The sequence below is a fragment of the Typopeltis vanoorti genome, chromosome 8 (assembly GCF_054136105.1).
Source record: "Typopeltis vanoorti isolate ZY-2024b chromosome 8, IOZ_Tvanoo_1.0, whole genome shotgun sequence".
NCBI classification, from domain to species: Eukaryota; Metazoa; Arthropoda; class Arachnida; order Uropygi; family Thelyphonidae; genus Typopeltis; species Typopeltis vanoorti.
Genome location: NC_143556.1, coordinates 85,001,515 through 85,025,055, shown reverse-complemented (window position 1 = coordinate 85,025,055; position 23,541 = coordinate 85,001,515). Strand labels below are relative to the sequence as shown.

At 32.4% G+C, this 23,541-nt stretch overlaps 1 protein-coding gene across 1 annotated transcript in view; it reads right to left on the bottom strand.

Annotated features, from left to right (window-relative positions):
* Positions 1–23,541, bottom strand: part of LOC150104174 (glutamate receptor 1-like) — a 222,861-nt gene that overhangs the window by 37,361 nt on the left and 161,959 nt on the right. The window contains exons 5-6 of the mRNA XM_090396416.1: positions 8,127–8,327; positions 6,294–6,401 (exon numbers count right to left, since the gene is read on the bottom strand). Of these exons, the coding sequence (XP_090252542.1) occupies positions 6,294–6,401; positions 8,127–8,327 (309 nt within the window). The remainder of the gene's footprint in view (positions 1–6,293; positions 6,402–8,126; positions 8,328–23,541) is intronic.

Sequence of the window (23,541 nt, the reverse complement as noted above, 5' to 3'; positions counted from 1 at the left end):
TTTAACTGGATTCTGTTGTCTGTTTTTTAATCGCAGCCATACATGAAAGGATATGGACAGAGATTAGAAATAAAAAAGAACCTAGTAATATTTTATTGAATACCAGGGTGTTGTAGTTTCTCCGGAAATATTAGTGAAGGAGACCGAATGAAGAAGAAGAGGCATATGCAGGTTTGATGGGTTTTTATATCTAAGTATTTCGATCTGTCTTGTATCTTTGCACGTCTCTTACTGAAGCAACTAAAAGGCTCCTATCAAACTGTAACTTTATTTCCATTGAATCGCTGCTTTATTATCATACTGCCCTAATTCCCTATTATCAACACTCACTCGTTCATTGGTACATACGTTTCAGAAAGTAGTCCAGATGACAATGAAAAAAATTCCACCTCCAGTGTCATATTGATACCAAAACTGTAGAGTATTCCTGGGTTCTATTTTAGTGACACTTTTTTGATTTTTTTTCTTTTAATTATCTCTTAATTTGAGGTCACCATACATACCTTCCATAATTTGGCTTCTAAAATTTCGGTAATCTTATAATCGAATACAAATCAATTTTATCCAATGTTTTAATAAAGATGTTCATAAGATTCAATTTCTGCTGTAAGATTAATGCAAGTAAAAGAATTTATCTACCTAGGAAGTCTAATGACATCAGTGAGAGAATCGAGAAAGACACATGACACGAGAACAGAGCAAACAAAAAGGTCCTTTCACCATTTAAAAAGAAAATAATACTCTGATCATCGAAGAATATGTTACTGAGAACAAAGAAGCATTTTATTTAAAACTTTGCATGTTGTGTAGCCCTCTACTGATTATAGATGGACTCTTTAAAAAAATAATAAAATTCAAGACTTCTAATATTGTAGTTTAGCATTCGCACCGAATGCTGAAGACCGTATGGACAGAAAGAGTTATAAATGAATAGGTATTAAAAAAAAGCAGAAGAACAAAATGAAATACTACATTCATCAGATAAATGGAGAAATATACTTACTAAGACAGATTGCACTACAAATTTGCTTAAGAGTATGATGGAGGGAAGACCAAGAACCGGATAAATGAATAACATCAAAAGTGGTTGAAGCTACCAAACAGCACAAAAAACAGAAGCCCACTGCCAACATTCCATGTTTCCCACCACCCAATAGTTCGAGGAGAGAATAAGATCAACGAGTGATTTTCTATTATTTCTTTATATTCTACTCTTTATAATCCGTCGTTCTGCTGTAAATCTTTAACGATAATGCAATATTTTCTTCACAAAGTCAGCAATTTTTTCATTAACTCTCCATGCAAAGATACATCGAATTCGCAACAAATATTCCAGTAGTGACCTTTGTGCCTCATTATTTCGTATAAATACATTTTTAATTGGATACAATTTCGCACGTATTGTTAAATCAAGTCTCGAATAAGAGTCAGCGTGAATTTCAATGGATTGAGATATTAAGGCCTTCATTCCAACATGAATAAATTTGTGAAACTTGTTAAAGCAAAGGACTTCGTCAGAAGAATGGAAGGGGAAGTCTAACTAATTGAAGCAATAGTAGAAGTCTCAAGATTCATCTTCCTGCTTGGTACAGTGTACAGTTATAGAGGGTGATATTTGAGATTCATTAGGGATAAGAGCTCAGTTATGAGGTGTGAACATTTATGTCTATATTATGAGTGCTTTGAAATTAATAATTGTTGTAATGTGTTTTGGTATTTCACATTTTTGTGGTCATATATATGTTTTTGGAACCACTATATACCACTACCAAAAGAATTTTGTGATTTCTAGATTTTTGTAGGATTTTATAATGTTTATATTTTAGTAAGTTTTTCGTGTTTTTTTTTTTTTTGGAAATTTCTAACAAAAGTGATATTGTGATGATTGTTTATCTCCCATTGCATAATTTATTTTAGTGAATATTTGAACAGCGATAGGATTATATACACTGACAAGGGCTGAACTCGTAAATATACCGCGCATAATGAGTGCACCCAAATTAATTATATCATAGCATGAACGGTGTTCTCTATATACCACTACCAAAACTTCACTGCAGACATTGCAGCAGGATTATTCTCCAGATTATCACAAAAATTCACCAATGTTTTATTATTATTATTTGACACCTCCAGAGACTCATCGACGGAGGACACCTGCTCTACAACTCCGTCTTCACCATTCAATCACCAACTGACCGCAACTGCACCAACGCTGTCTATCGTCCACCACCACTGATATTTCCACAGACAATCACAAACATCCATGCTCACGGCGGGGTTTGAACCCGCAACCTTTTGGTTGGAAAGCGGATACGCTAACCACTCAGCCAACCAGGCCGGCATTTTACCATCCGCTTTTCCGAAATGTCTTACCGTTTATTCGAATATGAGATTTTTGGGTATTCATATATTTGTAGCATCATGTTGAAGAGAATCAGTGCCTTCATTTTGCTGGAAAATAGATAGGAATAGAAACCAGAGCTCCTACTGTGAAGTCCAAACATGGCATTATCCATTTCACTCCTAAAATAAGGAAGTGATGATATTTCTCCGCCTTCAACGTAGTTCTAGTTGTACTTAATTCCAAATAGGGATCTATCTGTTTGAAGCATTTCTTGAATCGATCGAATCGGATTAACTTTAAAAAATTAGGGAATATAATTTTCAAAAGTCTTTTCTCATTTTTCCTAAATTTCACAAATAATTTCACAATTTCATAAAAAAAAAACATATTTTAAAAAGTTCTTTTATTTGATACTCTCATAGACTCTCAATGCCAGAACTACACTTCTTGCACAGAAATAGAGTTCTTTATTCGTTGTTCAGTACAACTGAGGTCAGCATTCTCGGGAGAAGTTTCCGTTTGTGTTAATAAATTCTGTGATAATTTAAAGGATGTAGAGGGTTTATGAAAAGGATGCATAATGGACCCAAAAGATGTATCCTGTAAAGTCATCCTCTAGTAAACTCTGTCACGAATATCAATATTTATATTTCTTTTTAAAAACGATAATGTTTTTTAAGTTTAGCTGAGAAATCGATAAAGAAGAGAAAAATTCGATAAAGAAAAGAAAATAAACAATACTTGCTTGTATACTTGTAACTATATAAGTCTTATTTTCAAACCCATTGCTCTGAGGAACTCGTCGATACTTCGGTGGCACTAATTGCAACCCATCCGATTCTGACCACTGCGCAATCTGTTTCAGTAACAAGCGTAAAAAATTAAAAAAAAATTAGCATTTATTTATTTACATTTATTTTAATTCATATTTTCTTTATCTAATTATTTGTTATTCCATTAGTTTATTTATATATGGCATATCTGCATAAAACATTTACTTATATATTTATATTAATTAATTATTTGATTTTATTTAATAAATACAAATATCGTTTATGACAATATAAAATATTTGCTATTCAATAATAAAAAACGTAAAAATTAGTTTTGGTTTTCATTTGTAACTTATTAGCTGAAGATAACAAATGAAAAAAAAAAGTCCACTTAATCTTAACTTTCCAGTGATAATATAAATGACAAAATTAGTAATATATTAGACTAACATTTATATTTATGTAGATAATAATTATTGGAAAATGGCTAGCGTTCAGAGAAACCTAAATTGCAAATATCTCATTGGCATATGGATCCTCCTTTGGCAATGATCTCGCTTTCCACCCTTCTAGCATTTAACTAGGATTTAACTTTCTAGTTTTATGTAAAACTACAATAGTTTTACATAATATGCATCAAGTATATTCTTCAATTCATCATCAGCAATTTCTGTAACGTTGTTGTTGGTGTTGTCGGACGCACTGGTCTAGTCTATCCAACCTTCCACTTCACCTCAAAGCATTCGTTTCAGTTGAGGTTTGGAGTCTGTGCTGAATGTCAATTTTTTTCACATTATTTTCTCAAATTATACGAGAATGGACGGCATGGTGTGTTACGAACAGCAATAGTAATGTTCCATAGTTTACTATGCCAAAGGATTGCATAATTCTTGCGTTGAATATCAGTTGAAAGTGATCTTCGGATACCAACTAAAGACTGGAATCAAATCAGGAGAAGGGGATCCTACTGAGAATTATTTTTCCTTGAAACAGTGTTCTCCTGAATATCGCTCATTATATCATTCTTTGAAATCTACTATACCACCTAAGCAATCGGAAAAATTATATAACTCGATTGATCTAATCATAGCACTGTCTTCTACGCCTTGAGGTTCAGTCATGACACTAATGTTCTTAATGCCAATGTATCTGCCCTTCCGCAAAAACCGAGATTCCGTATCTCCTTATTACTTTCTAACTAACCAGAAAATAAAGTCATTGTACTTCTAGTTTATCGTTTCCACATAGAACTACTGAAATTTCCGTATGGCTTTTCATAGCAAACTGGCCTCCTAGAGCTACATTTGTTATGTGTTTCTTTGCGCTATACTCGCCCCGTGCATGTGTAATATTTAAAAAAAAAAGATCTGTACCATAATGTATTTCTTTAATTAAAACCAGTACTCATTTCAGCTACCACATACACGTTATTACAGATCTTTTAAATGATACTTTCTTTATCAAATTATTTGTTATTCCTTTAATTTATTTATATATCACATGTAGAAATGACTTATGGAGGACTCCCATATATTTAATATGGGAGTCCCCCATAAGTCATTTATTTAGTATTATTAAGTATTATTTATATTAAAAACTGTAATATAAATAATTCAGTTTTGATACTTAAATTTTGTATGTATATTTCCTCAGCGTATAGGAACCGATTGCAGAACTTGTTAGCTGAAGAGCCGGAAGCTACTAGTGTATTCAATTAACCTTTTAATTAACATTTTATTTCAATTGAAAACTTAATGCATCGTAAGATATTCAATATTTATATACTGATGTTTCAAATGATATATTTATAAAACACACTGAGTTTTTCAACCGTTGTTCAGTGGAACAACGGTTGAACGATTACGCAATATCTAGGAATCTGATAAATTCAGAAACTAAGTAGCGCTTCAATGCTTTAGATTACTTTTACTTGAACTCTTTTCTGTAATATGTTATAGGTACGAAGGCTATTGAAACCAGCAATCAAAACTCTTAAGTTCTCATTCTATTTTTTATTATTTTTTTTTTAATTAGAGTACACCAGCGCTGTTATACATAGCCTAAGCAATCGCCAGAATAAGAAGATGAAGATCATACAGATTGAGGCAATCTGATATGCCCTTAACTTTTCACGAGTATAAAGATAACATGTTACATCAGGGTTGCATAAAACTAAGAGAGATTAAAGAGATTAGTTTCCCAACATATATATGTAAATACGTTTTTTTTTTCTTTTTAGGTATGCATCTCTTTTGCGTCATACCTGAAGAAATAATCACCAAATCTCTTAAATATCGAATGTTAAGCCATTCTTATATTTTGAATATTATATTATAAATAACCATTTCATATTATAAATACTGTATTAAGAAGAATCAGTTTTAGGCTATTTAAAATTTCGTATTGAGAGACTTACGTCTTTTTATCCATCTTGTAAATTTGTATTTTACTTTAGCTGTTCTTTTCAAAGTATTATACAACACATGCTAACTCGTTTTCCAATGTGTGTACATCAGTTCTCAGATGTGCAAGGTAGAATGCCGTGCAAATCGTTCTGTTATGGAGAAAACTAACCATTATTCAAGATGTTTTATAAAATCCGTAAGTCGACTTTCTCATGTGCCTACGGTCTTTCAAGCACCTGCATTTACAGACAGATGCCCTTTTTTATATAAAAACGAACTCACAGTGCTGTTTTCTTTTCATTTCTGATTTTTTTCTCCTTTCTGATATCACTGTTTCTTTTGTGTCGGCACAGCGGCAACGTTTCTGGAGACACGCCAGCTCTGAAGTGAGTGGGACCGATGCATCTGTTGTAAGTATTGCGTTCTTTGTTGCTATCGTTATTAGTGACTATTTCGAAAGGAAACCATTCGTTTTTTCCCTGAACCTATTTATAAGAAACACGCTTTTGAAAAAAAAAAAAGTTTCATTTTCATGATATCTTCCAATAGATTTTTCTTCTAATCTGAAATAACTAATCAAGGAAATTATGAATGGAAGATGTAATAATACTGCAGTAATAACAATAACTATCTAAATTTAACCTTGAAATGCTTATACATTGTACAGTCACTTTTATTGATTGCTCTCTTTTATTTTAGTTAATAAATTTTATTTATTAACTAAAATCTTATTAAATAAACTCTTTCAAAGCATTATTTGTAACTCACCTTAACCATTTCGCTGTTCATCGTCATTTCTACGATATCAACAGTGTAGTTTTTCCTCCATCCAAATTCATCGAATGATATATTTCCTGTTAATCCACGCATTTCTGTCTACAGATAACAATAAAAATAAGTTTCCATAGCTCTATCGTTAGGCTTTTTTCAATTGTTCACATAGTTACTGATACCGGGAAATTTACATTGGCATATACAAGATAAAAGCCTTATACGCCTATAAATAGATAGCACTAAATTCATTATTAATTTCAGGCCTATAGTCAGTTAAACGATAAAACGTCGTTTATCCTAACGGCTTTGTATAATACCTAGTGAATATTCGAAATAGTACAAGTAGGTTGCAAATTTACGATTTTGGTAGAATGATTCAGATTTTATTCGATGATCTACGTTATATGATTATGACTTAGGATAACTGTAAACTAATCTTAAATTAACTACTCATTTTTTAAATATATTAAAATAATATAACACCATTCCTACATATTTCATTTAGTGCAACAGTGATGAGAAAAAAATCATATTTGTGCTATTGAAAAGATATTAGACAAACACAACTTGTATAAAAGGTCATGAAATTGGAAAATGTACATTTGTTAATTGCATCACAGCAAATAATGTTTTCTGAATAAATGCGAGAAACTCCCATTTATAAAATCTCCTGATTTTCAGAAAAGGGGCATCTCTTGTGTGAGCCAGGAAACCAACAGCATGAAACAGCCAAGACATAAAATATATGAACCTGAATGCAGAGAAGGTATTGTTGATTATCAATCTCAGTTTTCTTTCTTCACATCAAGGCTTTTCTTTATCGACCGGGTAAGTCTGGCACAATAAATGAAAATAAATAGCGGTACTGTCAATATGGTTATATTACGGACGTTAGAGTACCATCCCATAATAATGATGACTGAGAATGACAAAAATCTCAAATCACCTGAGTCGTATTTCTGATACAGTTTCAGAAAGACTTTTGATAGAGAATAGGAAATGTACAATGCAGTTTGCGTCATATATTTCTACTAAAATCTACCTAAAATTTCATTCAAAACTGTACTCCATCGGATCAAGTAAGTTTTCTATAGCATATTGACAATAATATTGGATTAAATATATATTATTCTAACTTTGTATCAAATAATAAAAAAAACACAATAATTGTTAAAGGCATTGATTTTTTTTGTTTTATGTTAATATTTTTCACTTCCTTCTTTCTCTTTCTGAAACTATTCTTTATTCTCTGAAATTCTATTATTCTATTGCAGAATTATATACTTATGCACTTTTTAAATACATTATTCATAAATTCTTATAACATGGATTCTCAGTTGATTTAAAGAAAAACTACGACATGACACCCTTTATATTTATATTCCTGACGTTTTCCCAGAATGGAAGTTTTAGTGATGGGAACTGTTTACAGTGAAAACTGTTCAGGAAACTGCTTCAATGCTTCATTTGCTGAAGCATTAAAGCAGTTGCTTTAATGGTTCAGATAAACCATTAAAGCAACTTGAAACACAAAGTTTCATAAAGCAATATGACTATGGGAAAATGTTGATTCTTATTGCAATGTACTGGAAATAAATCAACTATCCCTTTTGTGTTTTAAACTATATTATCGATGCATTAATTTTATAAATAATAAAACTGAACTTGTAGCACTATAACTTTTACAACAAGTTTTTAAAAGTGCTGAATTCATTTGTTTTTCATTTTCTCATTTTTTTCACTTATTTCAATAACTGAAATTGTAAGTGATAAGTAATATAAGTAAAAATACGTGAAGCTTATACTTAATTAATTTTAACGGCCTACCTTTTTAAGATATCTGGTTATTCTTTCACCGTGCTCCCACGGCATTACCGGAACTTTTCTACAGTCAATACCTTTTGTTCCATTGTTATAAACTTCTCCTCTCCTGAAGTTGTTTCGGAATATATCCTGTTTCTTTTTTAATAAGCGACTGTAGGCATCCAGGATTACTTTTGTTCCATCGTACATTAATGCAATGTCAACCTATTGTGAGAAAATTACAGAAGACCAACTTTAATAAAAAGTAAGCCCACTATGTTTTAAGTAGGTATTTAAACCAAATAACAAGAAAATGTAATTTGTGGGAGATTTGCGGAAAATAGTTATCTTACAGGAATTACTCTTCACTTTAAAAATGTACACTGCAGTCGTAATTAACGATGCTTGACTTTTTTCCCCTTTAAAAGATAGTCACGTGATTGCTATGGAGGTTGAAAAGAAATTCTTTAAATTTCGGACTTGTAGCAGAAAATATGAATAATAATGTTTTTCTCTGTCTGCGGACGAAAGTGTTTATTTAAAAGTGAGGCATTTATAATTTGAACAGTTAACTACAATGTTTTTTCTTAATATCTGTGAAAAATATGTAGAGTTTGTAACTGGCACTATTGTGTTAAAAAGTATCATTAAAAGAAGTAGTTCCACTTATCTAAAAAGTTTAATTGCAAACAAATTCCATTATAAGAGAATTTTATATCGCAAGCTGGAGAAATATATAGGGAAAAATAAAATAAAATGCAGACCAAACAAGCCAAAATACTAGGATATCTCAAAATATTATTTCTAGAAATACAACAAAAATGCTCTATGCTCTGAAATATATATATATATATATATATATATACATATACAATTATATATAGAATTTGTTTGTACCTTGGGTGTAATATACGTTAAAGATACCAAGAAATTTCATATATTGGTTTTAATCCTTTTCCTAAGTAAGCAAAACAAAGTTTTGCGCCCGTGAAATATATTCACATGTAAGCTACTTGTATATATATATATAGAGAGAGAGAGACTAATGACTTCGTATCACCTGCCTTAGTATGTATTCCACACCACTTTCGGACGTGTATAATGCAATGCATAACGGAAAGGGCCACTACCCATAACCGGTTTCGACCTTTATTGAGGCCTCTTCAATGGGAGCCAGACTTGTATATGAGCCTATATCATATACAAGTAGACAAAAGGTGCTTGACCTTCTTAATAAAAATCTCTGGATGAGAGAAAGATGTAGGAAGTGTTTTACCTTGGATGTAATATACGTTATGGGTTGGCCTTCCTATTATGCATTGCATTATACACGTCTGAAAGCCGGAGGGGGGGGGGTTCTTTGCATTATGGAATACATATTAAGGCAAGTGATACGAAGTTATTATCCTCTATACATATACAAGTAGCTTAGACCTGAATATATTTCACGCGCAAAAACTTTGTTTTGTTTACTTGGGAAAATGATTAAAACCAAGTATATAAAATTTCTTGGTATCTTTAACGTATATTACATCAAAGGCTAACCCATTCGGCTAACCGCGAGGACCATATATATATATATATATGTGTGTGTGTGTGTGTGTGTGTGTGTGTGTGTGTGTGTGTGTGTGTGTGTGTGTGTGTACCAAGCAAATACCGCTGCACTTTATAACGAAAAAGGAAAGGGAAAATGGAAGCAACTTATAATGCCGATAACGCAATATTAACTACACACTAACCTATACAGCCTAATAGCTGATTAAAGAGATGCTGGACTGAAATCTGTAAGCCGCTTTCTTCGATATCATAAAACACTATGTCATGAAAGAACTCAAAATTTTCAGTCACCAGCAAATAGTTTAACCTGCACTCTGCGAATTCATCTTTGAACAACTACAAAAAAAAAAAAACTTATTTCTAAAGAGGGTTATTTTTCTGTAGGGTTATAGTTCTTCACGTTGTTCAATATAGAGTTATTTTTTGTAGTTGTTCAAGGAGATAATAAGTGCTTCTCCATTGGTAATCTGTGGAATTCAGTCCTTTAGCTCCCCTAGCATAATATTCCTCTTCTGTCACTCTTCTGTTAATCCAAACAAAGTCGAGATATAGAAAATAATAAATAATGAACACTTGTAATAATAAAATTAGCCTCCGTAGCTCAGTCAATATAGACGAAGCTCTTTGGTGGTAAAGACATGGGTTCGATTCCCGTCAGTGAAGTCAGGAACCTTTGTCTGATCTCTTTCGACGAAAGGTGAGTTAGCCGGTCACATTATGAAGTAGGGGGGTTTCTCACAAGGAAACTCGACTTTTTCTCCCCCCAGAACAGGCAAATTGGTCCCGTGAACACACGCATCTACAGACATCAGACATACCATGAGGCATAGGGCTAACTACCTTATCGTCGGAACGGGTACGGTTTGGAAGGACTAAGGACCTCTCAGTAGCAGGTCACTAGTCCTAATACTTAAAAAGGAAGAAGAAGAGAATAATAAACCCTCATATGATGAAACGGATTGATTACCCTTTTATCGGACTAAATTCGCCTTCTTCTGCAATGCGCAGAAGTATCACGGGTTCTCTCATCTCTAGTCGAACTTTTTTTAATATCCATGATATTGGATTTCATATATTAATCATATTCAATTAACCTTGATCTGAATATACTAAATTAATAAACAACCTTTTTACAATTAGCTATGTATTTGATATTTGAAAGACCATATTAACTACAGTAATATAATAATAAAGAAAAAAGGAAACAAAAAAGTATCCTGTAATCGGCGTATTCTTGGGATGAAGAATCGGTAAAAAAAAGGCTAAAAGTTCATCATGCTTTTGCTCCAAGACTATGCGGCCTTTCGAAATTTCACAAAGAAAATCTGCCGTTAAACCTTTTGTGAACTGCATGGGATGTCTGACGTATAGTCTCAAAATGCTATCTCATTTTTCCATTCTAATCTAATTTAACCTATTTAATTTATCCAGCATTTAGGGGAAAATTCTGCTTCCTTCATAAAAAAAAAAAATCAGATCAGTAGATTTTAAGAATAAAATTTCTGGATTATCCTTACAACCCACAGATCTAGTAAGTTTGATGTAGTCACACTCTTTACAAATAGCCTTCTGACAATTAAATTATTTCATAATAACTTTCTTCCTGATATTGTAAAATTATTTGACTTTGTCATTAATCCAGGTATCTTAGCTGTCAGAAGAAACTGTACAAACAGACAAAGGGAACAGCTATGACGTCTCCCCTTTTCCCAACTGTAGCTAATTACTTGATGAAACATTTCGAAAAACTATTCTGGACGTTTTTTTTTCCCCCCGACTAAACCATCCATTTGGTACAGAAATGTTGATGATGAGGTGTTTGCAGTATAGAACTCCTCCTTGTCCAATCTTCAAGAGTTTCTTGAAAAAATTAATTCAATAAGCCCAAGAATGAAATTTAACCTGAAAGTGGAAGATAATAATTGCCTCTCCTTTTCTGGATATGCTCATTCTACGTTAATCAAATTGTAGACAACAACCAAATAGTTCTCAATATATAGAAAACTAATTCGTACTGGTAAATACATTGATTCCAACTCACATCATCACCCTTGTCAGAAATGTGGTGTAATCAAATCTTTAGTCGACATAACTCATAAATGTTCTACAGATTCTTTTCTGAACAAAGAACTGTTTATTATCAGAACTACCATTATATCTAATCGTTATAATTGAAAAATTAAGAAGAATTTACCAGAATTTGTATTCCATTTGTTAAAGGACTATAAAAAAAACAGAAAGACTTCTTCGACGGATTAACTTACAACACTCTTTCCGTCCAGTTCGCAAACGTAATACCTTCCTTTCACCTAAAGACAAATAGTCTGCTCTTTCTTCTCCTGGAGTTTACAGAATTCACTGCTCTTCCGACTTAAGTTCTTATGGACAAATGTCATTCCGCAGAAATTTGTCTTAATATAAAGAATACATCACTTGAAGAACCCAACAAATTAGGTTTAGCAAGCTACGCATTACCTACAAAACGCAGGATTCATTGGGACAAAACCAACATGTTACACAAAAGTTACTTTCTTCTAGCAATACTATAAAAGGAAAGCTGTGAAGCACCCATTCGCAACCTAAACCTGAACCAAAACGATTGCCGAGAAACTTTCTCAATTTTGGGAAGTTATCCTGATTAATGCTCACAATTTCGATAAAAATATTTATCTCTAATATCTGTCTATTTATTCTTCGTCTCGATTTTAAAAATATCTTCATTAATTTTTTGTTCTCGACGTACCCATACATAAATCTCTACTAGAAAAGCTACATATTGGAAAACCTCTGAGTCACTACACTGCTAACTTGAAATTATCTACAAAAAGAAACGAAATCCCATCCATAAGTTCAAACTGCAAGAAAGTGTAAATTGCCCATCATTACATGGAGTATGACTCTCTTCAATGCTATTTCTTTACCCATGGATCAGCAACTTGGAAATAATAGTATAGCTCCAGTATCACATATATCGGCTTTAACAGTACCACTGGGCGAAACAGAATAGCCGATGAGAGCTGAGATCACAATACTTTGAATGGAGTATGAAGAAGTCCTCAATGCGTTTTCTTTCATCAATCAACAGAACTAGGAAACACTCTTTATTCTAAAGAGTCGAATACATCGAATGTATTCATATGTTTACGTCACCGCTCTCACTTCATTTTGCTATTTTCAGAGCCTTAATCATGATTTTTGTCGGTTACAAAAAGGGCTACACAAACTGGTCTAGATTTGATTGCTGTGATATTTTTATCACAGCAATCACATCATATTAAAACACTATTTTATGTATGTGATTCAAATAAACTGCATAATATAAAATTGAGAACAAAGTTTGAATTTTAAACCGATTTACTTTTTATTAAATGCAACAGAAAATTCACAGAAACATGCAGACCGTAATATTCCTGTTTCCTGCCCCCTGCCATCGATATGGATCGAGATTCTTCCATAACCCCAAAAACTGACGAACTTCTGGTCTGTTTTGTTGTAACATCTGAAATCCTGTAACATTTATTGCTCCATACTGTAGAATGGCGTAGTTCCAGAACTCGTCCATTATCTGTGAAAAGAAATATTATTACTGTAATCTTGGGTTATAGCTGAAATAGAAAAGGACATTTCTTATAGAAAAGCAAAACAAATATATATAGTTTAGTCATATGACAACAGTTATATTTCCAGGATTAAAAACTAGCACGCCTACTGTAATAATTGCAGTGTTTTGGATTATTATTATATTTGTCTATTGCAGAAGAGATTTTAATTTTCTGTTCATTAACTGAGTTCAATAAACTGAGTACAAGTGTATTATGTAAATGGTTAATATTTGACGCTTACGCACATTTGATGTTCATCTTTAATGGTGCTCCTGAGAGCATACAGTTTGGCGATCCTTTACTTAGCTCAGAGAAAATATTCAATTTTATACCGTGATAACTCTTAAGTTAAATAGGTCTCACACATATTCGACAGAGGTATGTAACTGGAAACGGCTTTACAAATTAAATTTTTAAAAGAGAAAATCTCCACAAAACAGTGTGCATTTTTTATTTCTTTTCTACTTCTTTTTAAATTCTGATTTTCGTCTTTTTTTTTTCTTCGTCTTACTTCTTTTTCTTCTGTCCTATCCTCTCCACTCCTTTCTTCTTACTCCAAGAATTTTTCAACTGTTCAACTCTTCAACTGACTTTGAAATGTTGTTTAAGAACCAAGAAAAATTCAGCATGATCTGATCGCATCTCGAACAACATTCAGGAATGTAGATTTTTTACGTTGCTTAAGGTCCTCTAAGAAATTTTAAACAGTCGATGTGAAGTGAAAGGAAAAGTTGATGGTTGGATTGTTTCATCTTTAACCATTCTACAAGTTATTATTTCATCCTTAGCCATTCTTCACTCCTTTTGAACTAAATGTAGAACAGAGTGGTTTCCTTCTTATTTTAATTCTTTGGGCAAAACCACACTGTTAACAAATTGCAGCGCTTGGTTATAAGAAGACGAAGAACTAAAATGAGTAGCTGCCGATAGAAGATGAATTATTGAATACATTTCTATCACTTCGTATTCGAATGTTTTGCTTAATTCATTTAAGGAATATCCCATATTTGGAATATTCTGAAAAGTAAATTTCCGAATACAATAAAAATATCATTTTAAGTGAGCCAGATGTTAGAAAAAAGACTATAGCTGTAATTGCATAGCAGCTACTTGGATGAAGATATTTCTTTGCTTTTATTATTGTGGATAAATGCTTCACATTTATAGCAATAACATAATTGAAACAACAGCTAGTGCAAGTAAATCTGTTTTCAAAGACGCAAGCTGATCTTCTCCTTTCACATTGTTTGCTATTTTTTCATGAGTTAATTACTTTTTTCAATGATGCAAGTTTTTAAACGGTATGTTAAAAGACTGGTGGTTTTGGTTGTTACTCATTCTTCTCTCTATCGTGGTGGTTCATATATATTTCATACTCTGTTTTTAAGTTCAATAAAAGTGTTTTATGAGAGATCATGAACCACCGGGAGTAGAAGAATTACATCTCAGGCGATAAAGCAAGTATAATTATTTTCTATATTAATTCCGCGTGCTATTTGGACAGTAAAATGTTTTATGGAAGTTTTTACTCCACGAAAATAGAGAAGAATTTACGTAACATGAAGGACTGTTTTCGTAAATAAAATCATGTAACACATTATATTTTCCATGATAAAGAATGATTGTTGAATTAGTGAAATTCGTGTGACCTTCCAATGGCATGTGAAAATGGACTATTTATTCTTTACTTTAATATGGAAGGTCCAAATTAGGTTCTTTATTCCCTGAAATTTAAAAGTTGTTACATTTGTCATAAGCATCCATGTGAAATTGCAAGTCATTATATCAAGTAGTTTGTTTTATACAGCTGTCTGAATCAAAAGTGTTGTCTGTATCCCTTGAAATAGATATAATTGAGTATCGTGCGGTTATAAAATTCTGTGTAAAAGAAGGTTTAACGCCAAAAGAAATTTATTCGAAGTTCATAAATGTTTATGGGCATACTTCTCCTTCGTTTTCGAAAATTGTCCACAATTTTGGAAAACAAGTCAAAACAGTGGACACAAGCCGGTTGTTCAGCGCCAAAGAAGAGAAAGTCAGTTCCATCAGCAGGAAAGGTCATGGCATCGGTGTTTTGGGATGCTAAAGGCATTTTGTTTATTAATTATCTTGAAAAGGGTAAAACAATAACCGAGGTATATTATTACGATCTTTTAACCCGACTAGACGAAAACATTCGTGAGAAAATACCCGGTTTGCAGAAGAAAAAAAAATCATCTTTCATCAGGACAATGCACCTGCCAAAAATTGTGTTTTGGCAGTGGAAAAATTAAAGGATCTGCACAATGAATTGTTGGAACATCCACCCAATTCCCCAGCTTTGGCTGCCTTCTGACTTCCATCTCTTCCCAAAACTAAAATTATTCCTCGCTGGTCAGCGTTTTTCTTCGAATCTAGAAGTGATTGCAGTTGTAGATGGGAATTTCTGTAGGGCTTACTGAGAACCACTACAGGGACGCGATTATGGCGCTGGAGCATTGCTGGAATAAATGTATTAGTCTTAAGGGAGATTTTGTTGAAAAATGAAAATAATGTTGAAATGATAAATTCGTTTTTTCATTGTTAGGCCGAGAACTCGTATCTAGATATCTAGATATCTATATGTTGGAGTTCCAAGAATATAAAACAGTTTTGTTTCGTTAACAGGGTTTTAGGCTACATATTAGAGGTTTAAAAAGTTGGAAATTTTCCCTATATCCAAGCCTGCAAATAGTCAAAATCTCATAGTCAAGATTTCAGAAGAATTAGATCAAGAACAAAGTTTGTAAGCGGTTTCGAAGTTTCGTTTCACATTACAGTAAAATCAGTCTTCCATTTATCAACAAAAATTCCACACATACCAATGAAGGAGAAGTCATAGCTTTCAAAAAACGTCGAACTCTTACGTATTTATTGCTATCAGTTTGCTCAGTATAAAATAGCTCTCGCTTCCTGACGTATTTCCCTGAGGGAGAAAAGCAGTCATGGTCTATCGAAATGTTGAATTAATAACGAATTAGTTTAATTTAGAAAATGCAACGAAATTTATGATTTGAATTGCGTTTGAAGAAGTATGCACTTCACTTAGATCGTCAAGTAAAACTTCATAAAGAAGCAGGATATGCTAGATCCGTTCTGTACATCAGGGACCGTTCCTTGTTGAATATCAATCTAATGTAGTTTTGCTGATGACAGCACACTGCAATCTTAATTTTCCTTTGAAAAAGTATGCGTGATACTGCAGAAATAATAGTAAATCTCTACAATATCTACCTGTATAAAACTAATTTGGATCAAAAAGTCATTTATCAGTGGACGTTTGATAGCTTTGTTCATGTAGATGTTATTTGCAATTGTATCTATCATTTCATTATATACATTGTAGTGGTGCAAACATTTTATCACTTATAATATGTTTACAAAATGATATTTTTGCCTCCTCAGACAAAACCAAGGAATTACATTTACTCTTTTGCTCCAGTCATTAAATGGCCTACGAAAAAATATTAACTATTCAAATAAAAAATTTACCCCGCATTGAAATTGATGGATTCAGTTTCTAGTAATTTCCAAGATCATCGTAATTCTGAAATAACATTAGCAATTACTCCACTCCTTTTTGATTCTGGTAGAACAACTGCTCAACAGCTCTTTACACTTCAACAGAAAACTAACAAACATAGTTTTCTTCTTTCTTCATTCAACATGCTATTGTATTAATAAACTCCTTTGGTGGAAACTTAATGTTGATGAACATGAAGTGCTTTTTACCGTGATCCGCGAAGATGACTAATACAAAACGGCAAACAATTTCCTTTGATGACGAGAAACAAGTAAAGTACTGTTATTCCAGGGCTCAGTTAGTCATACGGATAGAATATTTCGTTTCTGTTCAAAAGATTATGGGTTCAAATCCCACTAAGGCATGACATTCACAAATATCTTAAGTATTTGTGAATGCCTTTAGGTATGCATCGTTGAGGGTGTGACAGCTACCCTGTTTATTGAAGGAGGACTCTGGAGCAGAGTTTTCAGAATAATTTGCCCTTAGTCCATTCACCGTACAAAATATGATGTAGGATTCCACTAGGAATGGTTAACAAAATGTAAAAGCAATCTTCCACAGAACCATAATTACGTATTTTATCAGTAGATTGAAATAAACATTAATAAATAAAATATATATAAATAATGTAAAAGATGAATAAAATATATTATTATTATCAGACACCTCCAGGGAGTCGAAAGACTCATCGACGAAGGTCACCTGCTCAACGACTCTGCCTCCGCCGTACAATCCACCAACTGACCACAACTACACCAACGGCATCTACCGACGACCACCACTAGTATTTCCAAAGACAATCACAAACATCCATGCCAAAGCGGGATTTGAACCCGCAGTCTTTTGACTAGAGATCGGATACGCTAACCACTCGACCAACAGCCTGGTATATATTAATAAATAAATAAATTAAAATAAAGCGAATAATTCAAATAGGAGAACAATATAATGGAGTATTTGAACAATTATTTCTGTAGAAATAAATGGCCACCTATTCTAAAAAATACCTCATCGTCGACAGCTTAGACAAATAAATAATAATGCTGTTCTGTGGTTGGAAAGCCCTCTGCTCAAATCCTCTTTTGGAGGTGAAGAACCTTTATAGGAGCTTTTCTCAACTGATGGTTAGAGAGTATCACTTTTTGCTGCTAGAATGTCGAGTTTTTTCTTCTACATAGATAACAAATTGGCCAAGGTATATACCCTTTGATAAACATAGCTCAAATAGGACTAAGAATCTCTGAAGTCATCTCTGAGGTTTCTCTGAAGCCAAATGACAGGCCAATATGAGAGATGAAAAATAAATAAATAAATAAACAAACACCCGATTTTTTTGCACTATAGAAACCTTTTCTGTAACAGCAAGAGAATTTGACAGTTGCTAAATTTTTATGTACCGATTGTTGATAAACGACTTGTACATAAATCCAATATCCACACAATCTATTATAGTTTGCTTGAACCTCCTACTTATACCTCTTTTTGTTATCTATCTAGCAGCCACCCTCTTATCCACATAACCACTGATTAATCCATCCCCATTTGTTCTAATTTGAATAAAAGAGCGCCATGTGGTATTCGGTCAAATGCCTTTGCAAACTCCACCACAATCATCGTGGAGTCATTTAATTTATCCAAGTCAGCTGTCAGTCCATCAGTTAATAAATTACTAAGGCACGACTAATCCTCCATGTTGTCCCTCATAGAGTATCAAACTCCTATCCACCCATTCCTGAATTCCTTTTTGAGCAATTTTCCAGTACTTTTACCACCACTGCTGAGATACGGATTTGTCTATAACTTCCGCATTCTCAGAACCTCCCTTGTGCAAGGGAATTATTTTGCACTCTTTCCTCTCTCTCTTTCTACAAGTCTCCCTCAATTCACCTGTATCTTTTATTTTGGGTGGAGAGAGACTTACAATTTTTACCTTCTCGCTCTTAATTTTTGCTCCGTCCAACAACCGCTTCACATTCTATTCTCCTCACTTCATAGTTATAGATTATGAAATATAGGACTAACTGCCCTATTATGAGATTGATTACTTTTATGGAACTCAAACTTTTATATAATTCAACAGAATATCATTCTATGATTTCTGTTGAACTTTACTTATAAAGATTAGTAAGATAAGAAGATTGATTATACATAAAAAAAACACTTATTTTTTATTTATTTTTTCCTTTCGAATTCCAAGAACGTGGATGTAATAAAAAATCCCCTTGGATATCGTATATTTTAAAGCAATTTAGACGTGTTTAATTAGAAACGGTACTGAAACCTAACTCGATAACTAGCTGCTATTAAAAGTACGCGACACTATTTTCGTTCAAGGTTAACGGAACATTGATTTTTAACAATTAGATATTATTCTGCGGGATGAAGTTGGGTTGCACCACAGATTTTAATTACGTTAAATTCTTTTGATATAATTAGACTGTAAATTAATTAGGAAGACTGAAAAACTATGCGATCTAATTGTAGCATGTTAATAGGAGGAACTTTTGATGATGTGAATTACTGATGTTTGTTAAATCTGCTGTAAAATAATACGGCGATTTAAAAGACGTTTTCAGTATAATTTCTACAAATTTGAACATTAATCAAATATAAGTTATTCACTTTTAGAATATTGTAGATTTCTGGAGAGTGTGAGAGAGAGAAAGACAGCGTCGTGGTCATATAAACTAGTATTAGTAAGATACGAGAAAATATCTTATTTAATCACTATATGGAATTTGTAATAAAATTAATAATATACATTTCTTCACTTTATTTATCATCATTTGATATTTATCACTGTTCAGTTTGTTCATCATTTTGCAGACTGGAACAAACGCTCAGGAAAGTAATTAAAAGCTTTTTAGGTTGATATGATTACGAGCAATGCTGCACTGATCACAAAATATTGCACTGATCACACAACTGTATATTTAAAAGTGGTATCACCACTCGAAAATTCTGCATGGTGGTATCACCATGAAGAACTACCATGCATTTGATAACTGACTGCTGTGTTTACGCAGCCAGGTATACTGTACTTAAATATTATTTCACAAATTGCGTGATATATATATATATATTTTCTTTTTTTTACTTTAGTTGGCATTATGTCTTTCGCTTGGAAAAGTTTTGCAACAATGATACGTCGTTTATTATGAAGGTGTTATTATTATATGTTTAGTTCCATTTATGGTAGATCCTAGGTATAAAGACCAAGGTATTTAGCATGTGTTACTGGTGAGATTTCAGAATATTGACAATTTGCGTGGTTAATTCAGTTGATATGTGCGAATGCATATTGTCAGTGGCATAAAGTGCCTGATTCTCAGATCCTTTATGATTAGCATATGATTGTTACTGTTCTTTACTATAATGATTGTGTAAAAGTGGATATCTCTTTTCTTTAGATCATGTTATGCTTGGATAGAGAGAGCAGTGTTAATGTCTGTGTAAATTGTTAGTGATTATTACTATTCTATGGCTGTGATGTGTGCCTATTTGAGTTCTGTTTTTGAGATAATTCCTAAACCAGATATCTAAGTGTATCTCTTATTAAGACTGAGTATAGTTTGGTCAGGTCATTTTTTCCCTCTTTTGTAAACAGGTGTAGCAATTGTGATTATTAGTTATACGGGAATAATGTTAGTGTCGAATATCACATTCTAAAGTATCAGAAGTACATGACTTATTTATTTAAGCTGTGTGAAAAAAGGTCTGTGAGTCTGATTTTTCAATATTTCAGTTACAATTTGGATAAGTAGGAAAATACATGGCTTGCTTTTGACTTTGGGTTGACAGTTGTGTTTTGGGCCTTGATGGAAAAATATCTTTTCATAGTTGTGTGATGTTATTTGTGGGCATAGTTGAATGATTTACGAGAGTTCTGAATTTTCTTCAAATTCAAATTTATTGACGATACATGATATAATATCAAAACTAATAGCAAAATTGATGAGTGATCTTACAAGATATCCACTTTTTAATCGAATATTCATTCAAATCTATTCTACTGGATGATTTTCTTATATATCATAGTAGAATAGAGTTAAAACTTGTGTTAAAAGTTGATTATCTTATTTTTTATTTTTCTTATTGAATATTTTCTTATTGATTATTCATTGGATGCATGAAAAATATGCATCCAAAAATATGCAAAAAATGGGAATAAAAATTCTAAATGCACTGACTATCGGTGTGTCATAATATCACAATGTTCTTCTTTTTTTTTCAAGTATCTATGGATATTCGCATAACATCCAATGCCAACTAAATCGTACTCACACAAAGTTCGAAAATTAGTAACGGATATTTTATATATATTTAAAATATAAATATGTATTATAAAACGAAGAACCACTTTTGCCAATACAGAGAAATCTCATCGTTGTGTGATTAAAGAAAAACTGTCTGTTTCTCTAATCACATTCACAAAATCGATTATTATTTTACTTGGAAACAAAGTTAGTCTCGAAATCCAATGACAGGTGCCACACATTTTCGAAACAATAAACTGATAAATGGGTGCTGCTGGGCATTATATTCAATATCGCTTGTCGGCAAAACGTGAGATGATTTAGAATTGAGTTTGCAAATGGTATTGGACATATTTCTATTACCTTCCTTCTGTTAAAAATATATAATTTCCCTTAGAGCAAAATTGAACACTCCTTACAAATTGATGGCCTGAACTTGTTAATTATGCTTAATCAAAGAATATTAATTGTTTATTTCACCTTTACTGTAATTTTCCACACCACAAATTACAATGTATCAAGCTAAACATCACTTATGATAACTTTAGTGCTTGCAATAAACAGTTATGTTAATACAAATATGTTTTTACATATCATGAAATATCAATATATAAGAAAAATATCGAATGGTCAAGTGTTCAGAAATAAAGGGAATACATCAAATTTGATTTAAAGCGCACAGAACTGAAACATGCAAATTATGAGAGTAGAAGGATTGCAAAAATCTGGATGAGATAAAACCACATTTAAGAGTGTGGAAAGAAACAAAACATACAACAAGAGAAGTATCAAAACAGAAATTAATAAAGACAGCGCTTCCTTGAAGCATGACACGTAAGGAAACAAAGACAGCTTTATGCAAAGTACTGCAATTTTCAGAGACTGCCCAGGAAAAAAAGTGAAGCATAATTGTATGTAAAGAAAGAATAAAGAAAGAAACAAAATCGCATTAAAAGAAAAATCAGTTTATAATGTGCAAAGTTGCAGAATACTATACATCTTTATTAAATATAATAAAAATAATGAGCAATAAGTTTGATAGAAGAAAAAATTAAGTTAAAAAAAAAAAGGAATATGTAGATGAACTGTGGGACGAAACTTGTGACGTCACAAAAAATTACATGAAATCTTGATGGAGATAATTCCTTGAGGAACCTATGATAATAAAAACTGAGGTTATATAGGAAATGGGACGGTTTAGAGAAGTTAACTGGAGCTGATAGATTGTCGATGGAATTGTTCGGAGCACTCGGGTACGAAATATTCAGTTTTTTATCAGATATGTGTCAGCATATTTGTAAGAAAAAATACCAACAAAGAAATTGGAAAATGTTTCAATTCCAAAAACTTCAATCAAAGTGAATCTGATTTATAAAATTATTGCATGAATTTCAAATGCAGACCAGGCTATGTTGAAAAAAAAAGAAGAAAGAGAAGAACAGAAAGGTTTCATGAGAGGTAGGAGAACTCTATACCAGATAAATATAGTGGAAAAAGAAGAGAAATTTAAAGGAAGTATTGTATTGTTCTGTTCTGTTTATTATAAAAATCATTCGATTATGAAAATCTGCACTGTCTCTATAGCTCAGTTCGTAAATGCTAGCGCCATCCTTCAAAGACGGATTAGAATTCTCTGGAAAATCTTACAGTTCATCCCATAAAACAGGCACCAACCCAGAATTAAAAAACGCAGTTGTCCTACATAATACACGTACATAATATTAGTTTATTACTCATATTCTTTACTCCTTCTACTGCAATGTCAGCCCTTCCAAATCAAACGAAATATTCGGTTTAACGGGAACACTTTGTCATTTAATTCTAGTAATGAGAGACCTGTTTGTCAACAAGAACCATCTCTAGAACTATTATGTGAGGACTGGATAGCTTTAGAGTGAAGAAGTTGAATAACAGGAATTTTTCACCTAACCTTTTTAATCACCCAACCTTTACAGTGAATTCGTCATTAAGATGGTTTGATCAGATAAAAGCTCATCATGAATCAACATTAAGAAGAAAACTAAATATGTAAATTACCTAGGCTTTATGGCTCCTGGAAATTTGGAACAGTATATGATCGGTGAAATAAAAACAAATGTGATTGAAACGTATAATTTTCTGGAGTAAAGGATAATAAATAATGAACACTGAAAACGAAATTATAAGGGCAGGTATGGATGAGCTATTTCAATGTCATACTTTGAAAAACCTCTCTTTATATCTGGTTGTACAGTCGCATGTGCGTTGCAGCTGTTAAAATCAAAACATCATTAAACTAGAATACTAATATATAACGCAGTGTATATTCTTGTCTGTTGATATTGTGACATCACCTCAGTTGCAAATAAGAGACATAAATTGTGACATTTCAAAAAATTTCAAAATTTTTAATATTTTAGCATTTTTCCTGAAAATATAACCTCTACTCAGATAATTCTGTGAAATACAAAGCATAATTCGCTACTCCGTTATTGTTTTAA